The 12,536-nt window shown below is 56.5% G+C and overlaps 1 protein-coding gene across 3 annotated transcripts in view; it reads right to left on the minus strand.

The window, feature by feature from the left end:
* ZYX (zyxin) overlaps window positions 1–12,536 on the minus strand; it is a 158,073-nt gene that overhangs the window by 20,128 nt on the left and 125,409 nt on the right. For all 3 annotated transcript variants that reach the window (XR_014966999.1, XM_085620342.1, XM_085620343.1), the window contains exon 7: window positions 12,183–12,352. Coding sequence is in view for 2 of the 3 variants with exons in the window: in XM_085620342.1 (XP_085476468.1) it covers window positions 12,183–12,352 (170 nt within the window). In the remaining variant the exon portion in view is untranslated. The remainder of the gene's footprint in view (window positions 1–12,182; window positions 12,353–12,536) is intronic.

Below are 12,536 nucleotides of genomic sequence, written 5' to 3' on the forward strand. Positions count from 1 at the left end.
ACATGAGCACCAGCAGCAAACGCAGGAGCATCACTCACATGAGCACCAGCAGCAAACGCAGGAGCATCATAACATGAGCACCAGCAGCAAACGCAGGAGCATCACTCACATGAGCACCAGCAGCAAACGCAGGAGCATCACTCACATGAGCACCAGCAGCAAACGCAAGAGCATCACTCACATGAGCACCAGCAGCAAACGCAGGAGCATCACTAACCTGAGCATCAGCAGCAAATGCAGGAGCATCACTAACATGAGCATCAGCAGCAAATGCAGGAGCATCACTAACATGAGCACCAGCAGCAAATGCAGGAGCATCACTAACATGAGCACCAGCAGCAAATGCAAGAGCATCACTCACATGAGCACCAGCAGCAAACGCAAGAGCATCACTAACATGAGCACCAGCAGCAAATGCAGGAGCATCACTAACATGAGCACCAGCAGCAAACGCAGGAGCATCACTAACATGAGCACCAGCAGCAAACGCAGGAGCATCACTAACATGAGCATCCGCACCAATAGCAAGAGCATCACTAACAAGAGCATCAGCAGCAAATGCAGGAGCAATGCAGGAGCATCACTAACATGAGCATCAGCAGCAAATGCAGGAGCATCACTAACAAGAGCATCAGCAGCAAATGCAGGAGCATCACTAACATGAGCACCAGCAGCAAACGCAGGAGCATCACTCACATGAGCACCAGCAGCAAACGCAGGAGCATCACTAACATGAGCACCAGCAGCAAATGCAGGAGCATCACTCACATGAGCACCAGCAGCAAATGCAGGAGCATCACTCACATGAGCACCAGCAGCAAATGCAGGAGCATCACTCACATGAGCACCAGCAGCAAATGCAGGAGCATCACTAACATGAGCACCAGCAGCAAACGCAAGAGCATCACTAACATGAGCACCAGCAGCAAACGCAGGATCATCACTCACATGAGCACCAGCAGCAAATGCAGGAGCATCACTCATGAGCATCAGCAGCAAACGCAAGAGCATCACTAACATGAGCATCAGCAGCAAATGCAGGAGCATCACTAACATGAGCATCAGCAGCAAATGCAGGAGCATCACTAACATGAGCATCAGCAGCTAACGCAGGAGCATCAGTGACATCATTCATGCTACCAGGTTCACCAGCACAGAATCAGCATCATCACCCTCGCTGCCAGCATCCGCACCAATAGCAAGAGCATCACTGAAGCGGATAATGCGGAGGTTAGACTTACGAGCATCACTAACCTCAGCATCATCAGTAGCACCATCAGGTTCACCAGCATCATCCCCAGCGTCACTGCCAGCATCAGCACCTAATGCATGAGCATCACTAACATAAGCAGTGTTAGACCTGGCGTCCTGGGCACCAGGGCACTCGGGGGTTACTGCGCTCCAATCGCATCAACTGGAGTCTTTCCCACTGGTGTCCCGGGGCCTCCGTGCTAGTGGACCCAAAACTGGATAACCAAGTACTCCTCTCCCGCACTCGACTCAGGGTAGCGAGACAGAGCAGTCCAAGGCTTGCTCAAGGAGGTGAGGTGGGGTTCAACATTCAGCATGCAGTGCACACCGTACTATCAGCTGATAAAATCAATGCCCAGTGAGTGCTTTACTTTTTATAAAAGAGAAGTACTTTAATACACACAAGAGAATTATACTACACATAAAACTAAGATAGTGAAAACTAGAGGTCTCTACAACCCTCTGGGCCAGAGTTCTGACCCTAAACAGCATTATATCGCCTAGACGCCAAGCACTATAAAAACACCGTTAACATGAAGACACACACTTCGCATTGCGTCTTACAGACCATGTTGCACACCGTTGCTCTCATTTCCTAGAGCCTTGATACCAATCTTTGGATTGGAAGGATATAGTTACAGCATATGAAGTCAAAGATTCTTGATCAGCCCCATGACCCCCACCCAAAGCAACAGAAGTGCCCCCGACCTGAGTGAGGACCCCCACCCAAAGCAACAGTGCCCTCCTGTCTTGAGTGAGGACCCCCACCCAAAGCAACAGAAGTGCCCTCCCGTCCTGAGTAAGGACCCCCACACAAAGCAACAGAAGTGCCCTCCGTCCTGAGTGAGGACCCCCACCCAAAGGAACAGAAGTGCCCTCCGTCCTGAGGGAGGACCCCCACCCAAAGCAACAGAAGTGCCCTCCGTCCTGAGGGAGGACCCCCACCCAAAGCAACAGAAGTGCCCTCCTGTCCCGAGTAAGGACCCCCACCCAAAGCAACAGAAGTGCCCTCCGTCCTGAGTGAGGACCCCACACAAAGCAACAGAAGTCCCCTCCGTCCTGAGTGAGGACCCCCACCCAAAGCAACAGAAGTGCCCTCCGTCCTGAGTGAGGACCCCACACAAAGCAACAGAAGTCCCCCCCGTCCTGAGTGAGGACCCCCACCCAAAGCAACAGAAGTGCCCCCCGTCCTGAGTGAGGACCCCCACCCAAAGCAACAGAAGTGCCCTCCGTCCTGAGTGAGGACCCCACACAAAGCAACAGAAGTGCCCTCCGTCCTGAGTGAGGACCCCCACCCAAAGCAACAGAAGTGCCCCCCCTCCGGAGTGAGGACCCCCACCCAAAGCAACAGTGCCCTCCTGTCTTGAGTGAGGACCCCCACACAAAGCAACAGAAGTGCCCTCCGTCCTGAGTGAGGACCCCACACAAAGCAACAGAAGTGCCCTCCGTCCTGAGTGAGAAACCCACCAAAGCAACAGTGCCCTCCGTCCTGAGTGAGGACCCCCACCCAAAGCAACAGTGCCCTCCGTCCTGAGTGAGGACCCCCACCCAAAGCAACAGAAGTGCCCCCCCTCCTGAGTGAGGACCCCCACCCAAAGCAACAGAAGTGCCCCCGACCTGAGTGAGGACCCCCACCCAAAGCAACAGAAGTGCCCTCCGTCCCGAGTAAGGACCCCCACCCAAAGCAACAGAAGTGCCCTCCGTCCTGAGTGAGGACCCCCACCCAAAGCAACAGAAGTGCCCTCCGTCCTGAGTGAGGACCCCCACCCAAAGCAACAGAAGTGCCCCCCCTCCTGAGTGAGGACCCCCACCCAAAGCAACAGTGCCCTCCTGTCTTGAGTGAGGACCCCCACACAAAGCAACAGAAGTGCCCTCCGTCCTGAGTGAGGACCCCACACAAAGCAACAGAAGTGCCCTCCGTCCTGAGTGAGGACCCCACACAAAGCAACAGAAGTGCCCTCCGTCCTGAGTGAGGACCCCCACCCAAAGCAACAGAAGTGCCCCCCCTCCTGAGTGAGGACCCCCACCCAAAGCAACAGTGCCCTCCTGTCTTGAGTGAGGACCCCCACACAAAGCAACAGAAGTGCCCTCCGTCCTGAGTGAGGACCCCACACAAAGCAACAGAAGTGCCCTCCGTCCTGAGTGAGGACCCCACCCAAAGCAACAGTGCCCTCCGTCCTGAGTGAGGACCCCCACCCAAAGCAACAGTGCCCTCCGTCCTGAGTGAGGACCCCCACCCAAAGCAACAGAAGTGCTCCCCCTCCTGAGTGAGGACCCCCACCCAAAGCAACAGAAGTGCCCCCGACCTGAGTGAGGACCCCCACCCAAAGCAACAGAAGTGCCCTCCGTCCCGAGTAAGGACCCCCACACAAAGCAACAGAAGTGCCCTCCGTCCTGAGTGAGGACCCCCACCCAAAGCAACAGAAGTGCCCTCCGTCCCGAGTAAGGACCCCCACCCAAAGCAACAGAAGTGCCCTCCGTCCTGAGTGAGGACCCCCACCCAAAGCAACAGAAGTGCCCCCCCTCCTGAGTGAGGACCCCCACCCAAAGCAACAGAAGTGCCCTCCGTCCTGAGTAAGGACCCCACCCAAAGCAACAGAAGTGCCCTCCCGTCCCGAGTAAGGACCCCCACCCAAAGCAACAGTGCCCTCCTGTCCTGAGTAAGGACCCCACCCAAAGCAACAGAAGTGCCCTCCGTCCTGAGTGAGGACCCCCACCCAAAGCAACAGAAGTGCCCTCCTGTCCCGAGTAAGGACCCCCACCCAAAGCAACAGAAGCGCCCTCCGTCCTGAGTGAGGACCCCCACCCAAAGCAACAGGGCCCTCCTGTCTTGAGTGAGGACCCCCACCCAAAGCAACAGAAGTGCCCTCCGTCCTGAGTGAGGACCCCACCCAAAGCAACAGAAGTGCCCTCCGTCCTGAGTGAGGACCCCCACCCAAAGCAACAGAAGTGCCCTCCGTCCCGAGTAAGGACCCCCACCCAAAGCAACAGAAGTGCCCTCCGTCCCGAGTAAGGACCCCCACCCAAAGCAACAGAAGTGCCCTCCGTCCCGAGTAAGGACCCCCACCCAAAGCAACAGAAGTGCCCCCCGTCCTGAGTGAGGACCCCCCACCCAAAGCAACAGAAGTGCCCTCCTGTCCCGAGTGAGGACCCCCACCCAAAGCAACAGAAGTGCCCCCCGTCCTGAGTGAGGACCCCACACAAAGCAACAGAAGTCCCCTCCGTCCTGAGTGAGGACCCCCACCCAAAGCAACAGAAGTGCCCCCCGTCCTGAGTGAGGACCCCCACCCAAAGCAACAGTGCCCTCTGTCCTGAGTGAGGACCCCCACCCAAAGCAACAGAAGTGCCCCCCGTCCTGAGTGAGGACCCCCCACCCAAAGCAACAGAAGTGCCCTCCTGTCCAGAGTAAGGACCCCCACCCAAAGCAACAGTGCCCTCCTGTCCTGAGTGAGGACCCCCACCCAAGGCAACAGTGCCCTCCGTCCCGAGTGAGGACCCCCACCCAAAGCAACAGTGCCCTCCGTCCTGAGTGAGGACCCCCACTCAAAGCAACAGAAGTGCCCCCCCTCCTGAGTGAGGACCCCCACCCAAAGCAACAGAAGTGCCCCCCCTCCTGAGTGAGGACCCCCACCCAAAGCAACAGAAGTGCCCTCCGTCCTGAGTGAGGACCCCCACCCAAAGCAACAGAAGTGCCCCCCCGTCCTGAGTAAGGACCCCCACACAAAGCAACAGAAGTGCCCTCCGTCCTGAGTAAGGACCCCACCCAAAGCAACAGAAGTGCCCCCCCGTCCTGAGTAAGGACCCCCACACAAAGCAACAGAAGTGCCCTCCGTCCTGAGTAAGGACCCCACCCAAAGCAACAGAAGTGCCCTCCCGTCCCGAGTAAGGACCCCCACACAAAGCAACAGTGCCCTCCTGTCCTGAGTAAGGACCCCCACCCAAAACAACTGAAGTGCCCTACGTCCTGAGTGAGGACCCCCACCCAAAGCAACAGAAGTGCCCTCCTGTCCAGAGTAAGGACCCCCACCCAAAGCAACAGTGCCCTCCTGTCCTGCGTGAGGACCCCCACCCAAAGCAACAGTGCCCTCCGTCCTGAGTGAGGACCCCCACCCAAAGCAACAGAAGTGCCCTCCGTCCTGAGTGAGGACCCCCACCCAAAGCAACAGAAGTGCCCTCCGTCCCGAGTAAGGACCCCCACCCAAAGCAACAGAAGTGCCCTCCGTCCCGAGTAAGGACCCCCACCCAAAGCAACAGAAGTGCCCTCCTGTCCCGAGTAAGGACCCCACCCAAAGCAACAGAAGTGCCCCCCGTCCTGAGTGAGGACCCCCCCACCCAAAGCAACAGAAGTGCCCTCCTGTCCCGAGTAAGGACCCCCACCCAAAGCATCAGTGCCCTCCTGTCCAGAGTAAGGACCCCACCCAAAGCAACAGAAGTGCCCTCCGTCCTGAGTGAGGACCCCCACCCAAAGCAACAGTGCCCTCCTGTCCTGAGTGAGGACCCCCACCCAAGGCAACAGTGCCCTCCGTCCTGAGTGAGGACCCCAACCCAAAGCAACAGTGCTCTCCTGTCCTGAGTGAGGACCCCCACTCAAAGCAACAGAAGTGCCCTCCGTCCTGAGTGAGGACCCCCACCCAAAGCAACAGAAGTGCCCTCATGTCCAGAGTAAGGACCCCCACCCAAAGCAACAGTGCCCTCCTGTCCTGAGTGAGGACCCCCACCCAAGGCAACAGTGCCCTCCGTCCCGAGTGAGGACCCCCACTCAAAGCAACAGAAGTGCCCTCCGTCCTGAGTGAGGACCCCCACCCAAAGCAACAGAAGTGCCCTCCTGTCCAGAGTAAGGACCCCCACCCAAAGCAACAGTGCCCTCCTGTCCTGAGTGAGGACCCCCACCCAAGGCAACAGTGCCCTCCGTCCCGAGTGAGGACCCCCACCCAAAGCAACAGTGCCCTCCGTCCTGAGTGAGGACCCCCACTCAAAGCAACAGAAGTGCCCCCCCTCCTGAGTGAGGACCCCCACCCAAAGCAACAGAAGTGCCCCCCCTCCTGAGAGAGGACCCCCACCCAAAGCAACAGAAGTGCCCTCCGTCCTGAGTGAGGACCCCCACCCAAAGCAACAGAAGTGCCCCCCCGTCCTGAGTAAGGACCCCCACACAAAGCAACAGAAGTGCCCTCCGTCCTGAGTAAGGACCCCACCCAAAGCAACAGAAGTGCCCCCCCGTCCTGAGTAAGGACCCCCACACAAAGCAACAGAAGTGCCCTCCGTCCTGAGTAAGGACCCCACCCAAAGCAACAGAAGTGCCCTCCCGTCCCGAGTAAGGACCCCCACCCAAAGCAACAGTGCCCTCCTGTCCTGAGTAAGGACCCCACCCAAAGCAACAGAAGTGCCCCCCGTCCTGAGTGAGGACCCCCACCCAAAGCAACTGAAGTGCCCTACGTCCTGAGTGAGGACCCCCACCCAAAGCAACAGAAGTGCCCTCCTGTCCAGAGTAAGGACCCCCACCCAAAGCAACAGTGCCCTCCTGTCCTGCGTGAGGACCCCCACCCAAAGCAACAGTGCCCTCCGTCCTGAGTGAGGACCCCCACCCAAAGCAACAGAAGTGCCCTCCGTCCTGAGTGAGGACCCCCACCCAAAGCAACAGAAGTGCCCTCCGTCCCGAGTAAGGACCCCCACCCAAAGCAACAGAAGTGCCCTCCGTCCCGAGTAAGGACCCCCACCCAAAGCAACAGAAGTGCCCTCCTGTCCCGAGTAAGGACCCCACCCAAAGCAACAGAAGTGCCCCCCGTCCTGAGTGAGGACCCCCCCACCCAAAGCAACAGAAGTGCCCTCCTGTCCCGAGTAAGGACCCCCACCCAAAGCATCAGTGCCCTCCTGTCCAGAGTAAGGACCCCACCCAAAGCAACAGAAGTGCCCTCCGTCCTGAGTGAGGACCCCCACCCAAAGCAACAGTGCCCTCCTGTCCTGAGTGAGGACCCCCACCCAAGGCAACAGTGCCCTCCGTCCTAAGTGAGGACCCCAACCCAAAGCAACAGTGCTCTCCTGTCCTGAGTGAGGACCCCCACCCAAAGCAACAGTGCCCTCCTGTCCTGAGTGAGGACCCCCACCCAAGGCAACAGTGCCCTCCTGTCTTGAGTGAGGACACTGCTCTGGTGGCATCAGGGATTTGATCACAGGTGCCTGATGTCTTGGCACAGTTTACTGGAGTCCAACTAGTCCAGTTGCCACTGGTTAGCTGTAGGAGGGTAGTGGCTGGACAGAGTGACAGTTCACCAGGATACCCCCCGATATCACGCAAAAAAGGTGGGGCTCGTTTCACTGGCCTCCATTCCCCAGCTACTGCTTGTACAGGCTCCCTCAGCGCAGGGGAGTAGTTTAGGGAAAGCGGTCTCACCTCCAAGCACGATCAAGCGTCCCCTTCTCTGGCTCCCTTGATGTGCCGCAAGCTTCCTTTCCACACCAGCTCCCTTGATGTGCCGCAAGCTTCCTTTCCACACCAGCTCCCTTGATGTGCCACAAGCCTCCTTTCCACACCAGCTCCCTTGATGTGCCACAAGCCTCCTTTCCACACCAGCTCCCTTGATGTGCCGCAAGCTTCCTTTCCACACCAGCTCCCTTGATGTGCCACAAGCCTCCTTTCCACACCAGCTCCCTTGATGTGCCACAAGCCTCCTTTCCTCCTTGTGCAGCTGTCTGCAATTTCCTTGTTCAAACCTCCAGTTTGTTGAGCCTTACAGAAACAGGTGGTCTTGGCACATTCCTTTGCAGCAAAATCAATCAGCCAAAGAGAAAACTTCCCCAAATTCCAGACGCAGTGAGCAAGTGTCTTGATCTTGCCTACACACTGTGGGTCCCGGCTGGCTTCCTTTGGATGGACCTGGTGTGGCCGCTTCTTTAGTCATAGACCAGTCCTGAACTGCTGACCACACAGGCCAGACTTTTATCAGCTCTGATTGATAGGCTGATCCAATCAGAGGGTCTGCTACTTTTGCAAGCGGATTACACCTCCAATCAGAAACCATTTGTGGCGTGTTCAATGCCTGACCAAAGCATGCGCAGAATAACTTATGACCTTCCCTTGTACCAGCCCGTGCTATTCCCTAAAGACAAATTTTAATTAACTCCAGACCAGGAGGCACAGACACAGGGGGGGGGGGGGGGAGGGGGCTCTCAGCAGTGTTAGTGCAGCTAAACCCAGATAAGAGCGGAGTCTACCCCAGCCCACCAGGCCGCTCCAAGGAAATGGGGAGGGATACGGGGGGGGGGGGAGCTGGGATGTCCAGCAGTACAGCTCGCATTACAAACAATGGCTTAACGCAGCAATCTTCCCCAGTGCACCCACGGGCTCTCAAACACGTCGGGTAGACAAAGGTAACAGGACCACAGGCCTGCAGAGTGCACAGAATTGATCAGGAGGGTGGCTCTATGCAGGCTCTATGCTAAAGCCTGCATAGAGAGGGCATTAGCCACTCTGAAAAATAGGGGTGCACTAGGCATACCCCCTAGACCTCAGAGCCCAGCTCTAGGGTCTCAATCCAGGTAAACAGGGAGACCCTCAGTGGACCTGTATGATTGTCACGCTCACGGAGGTACGATTGTCACGCTCACGGAGGTACGATTGTCACGCTCACTGAGGTACGATTGTCACGCTCACTGAGGTACGATTGTCACGCTCACTGAGGTACGATTGTCACGCTCACTGAGGTACGATTGTCACGCTCACTGAGGTACGATTGTCACGCTCACTGAGGTAGGGATCTAGAAACTATACAGTAGCTTTTGAGTGTCTTGCCTGGAGATCAGCATAAGGCAGGGGAAGCACTCTCTCCAGAGACATGCAGGAGACTTCCAGCCCCAACAAGCATCATCATTCGAACTACCGGGTTTAGCAGCATCGAATCATCAGTATCTGCACCAAATGCACGAGCATCAGTAACCCCAGCATCGTCAGCAGCACCATGAGGTCCACCAACATCACTGCCAGCATCAGCACCAAACACACGAGCATCACTAACCCCAGCATCATCAGCAGCACCGTGAGGTCCACCAACATCACTGCCAGCATCAGCGCCAAACACACGAGCATCAGTAACCCCAGCATCATCAGCAGCACCGTGAGGTCCACCAACATCACTGCCAGCATCAGCACCAAACACACGAGCATCACTAACCCCAGCATCATCAGCAGCACCGTGAGGTCCACCAACATCACTGCCAGCATCAGCACCAAACACACGAGCATCACTAACCCCAGCATCATCAGCAGCACCGTGAGGTCCACCAACATCACTGCCAGCATCAGCGCCAAACACACGAGCATCAGTAACCCCAGCATCATCAGCAGCACCGTGAGGTCCACCAACATCACTGCCAGCATCAGCACCAAACACACGAGCATCAGTAACCCCAGCATCATCAGCAGCACCATGAGGTCCACCAACATCACTGCCAGCATCAGCGCCAAACACACGAGCATCAGTAACCCCAGCATCATCAGCAGCACCGTGAGGTCCACCAACATCACTGCCAGCATCAGCACCAAACACACGAGCATCACTAACCCCAGCATCATCAGCAGCACCGTGAGGTCCACCAACATCACTGCCAGCATCAGCACCAAACACACGAGCATCAGTAACCCCAGCATCATCAGCAGCACCATGAGGTCCACCAACATCACTGCCAGCATCAGCACCAAACACACGAGCATCACTAACCCCAGCATCATCAGCAGCACCATGAGGTCCACCAACATCACTGCCAGCATCAGCGCCAAACACACGAGCATCAGTAACCCCAGCATCATCAGCAGCACCGTGAGGTCCACCAACATCACTGCCAGCATCAGCACCAAACACACGAGCATCACTAACCCCAGCATCATCAGCAGCACCGTGAGGTCCACCAACATCACTGCCAGCATCAGCACCAAACACACGAGCATCACTAACCCCAGCATCATCAGCAGCACCGTGAGGTCCACCAACATCACTGCCAGCATCAGCGCCAAACACACGAGCATCAGTAACCCCAGCATCATCAGCAGCACCGTGAGGTCCACCAACATCACTGCCAGCATCAGCACCAAACACACGAGCATCAGTAACCCCAGCATCATCAGCAGCACCGTGAGGTCCACCAACATCACTGCCAGCATCAGCACCAAACACACGAGCATCACTAACCCCAGCATCATCAGCAGCACCGTGAGGTCCACCAACATCACTGCCAGCATCAGCGCCAAACACACGAGCATCAGTAACCCCAGCATCATCAGCAGCACCGTGAGGTCCACCAACATCACTGCCAGCATCAGCACCAAACACACGAGCATCACTAACCCCAGCATCATCAGCAGCACCGTGAGGTCCACCAACATCACTGCCAGCATCAGCACCAAACACACGAGCATCACTAACCCCAGCATCATCAGCAGCACCGTGAGGTCCACCAACATCACTGCCAGCATCAGCGCCAAACACACGAGCATCAGTAACCCCAGCATCATCAGCAGCACCGTGAGGTCCACCAACATCACTGCCAGCATCAGCACCAAACACACGAGCATCAGTAACCCCAGCATCATCAGCAGCACCATGAGGTCCACCAACATCACTGCCAGCATCAGCGCCAAACACACGAGCATCAGTAACCCCAGCATCATCAGCAGCACCGTGAGGTCCACCAACATCACTGCCAGCATCAGCACCAAACACACGAGCATCACTAACCCCAGCATCATCAGCAGCACCGTGAGGTCCACCAACATCACTGCCAGCATCAGCACCAAACACACGAGCATCAGTAACCCCAGCATCATCAGCAGCACCATGAGGTCCACCAACATCACTGCCAGCATCAGCACCAAACACACGAGCATCACTAACCCCAGCATCATCAGCAGCACCATGAGGTCCACCAACATCACTGCCAGCATCAGCGCCAAACACACGAGCATCAGTAACCCCAGCATCATCAGCAGCACCGTGAGGTCCACCAACATCACTGCCAGCATCAGCACCAAACACACGAGCATCACTAACCCCAGCATCATCAGCAGCACCGTGAGGTCCACCAACATCACTGCCAGCATCAGCACCAAACACACGAGCATCACTAACCCCAGCATCATCAGCAGCACCGTGAGGTCCACCAACATCACTGCCAGCATCAGCGCCAAACACACGAGCATCAGTAACCCCAGCATCATCAGCAGCACCGTGAGGTCCACCAACATCACTGCCAGCATCAGCACCAAACACACGAGCATCAGTAACCCCAGCATCATCAGCAGCACCATGAGGTCCACCAACATCACTGCCAGCATCAGCACCAAACACACGAGCATCACTAACCCCAGCATCATCAGCAGCACCGTGAGGTCCACCAACATCACTGCCAGCATCAGCGCCAAACACACGAGCATCAGTAACCCCAGCATCATCAGCAGCACCGTGAGGTCCACCAACATCACTGCCAGCATCAGCACCAAACACACGAGCATCAGTAACCCCAGCATCATCAGCAGCACCGTGAGGTCCACCAACATCACTGCCAGCATCAGCACCAAACACACGAGCATCAGTAACCCCAGCATCATCAGCAGCACCGTGAGGTCCACCAACATCACTGCCAGCATCAGCGCCAAACACACGAGCATCAGTAACCCCAGCATCATCAGCAGCACCGTGAGGTCCACCAACATCACTGCCAGCATCAGCACCAAACACACGAGAATCAGTAACATAAGCATCAACATCCGAACTACCATCTTTACCAGCATCGAATCATCAATATCTGCACCAAATACACGAGCATCACTAACCCCAGCATCATCCGGTTCAACAGCACGCGCACCCCCAACATCAGCAGCATCAGCACCAAACGCTTGAGCACCACCAGCATTATCAGCACCTGAGCCGGAAGAACCCACTCACCGCATAGCACTCCTCGCAGAAAGGTTTGGTGTCCACATCGTAGAACTGCTGGCCCTGCAGCTGCTTCTCACACTTGAAGCAGGTGAAGCACTCCACGTGGAAGAGCTGTTCCAGGGCGCGCACCGCGGGCTGTGTGCGGGAGAGCGGCTTGCGGCACAGGCCACAAAATTCTGGAGCAGGAAAGAGGACAGAAGTGAAAAGAAAGAAAAAGACACAACAGGAACAAAGACATAAGGCAGGGTCGTCAGAATTTCAGTGGATGGTACCAGGCTTGACAGGGTGAAGGAGGAATTTGTAACCGTAGTGTGCAGCCTACGCAAGAAGCAAAGGGCTTTGGCATTAAGGCAGCTTCTG

Source organism: Triturus cristatus, chromosome 7, assembly GCF_964204655.1.
Source record: "Triturus cristatus chromosome 7, aTriCri1.1, whole genome shotgun sequence".
Lineage (NCBI taxonomy): Eukaryota > Metazoa > Chordata > Amphibia > Caudata > Salamandridae > Triturus > Triturus cristatus.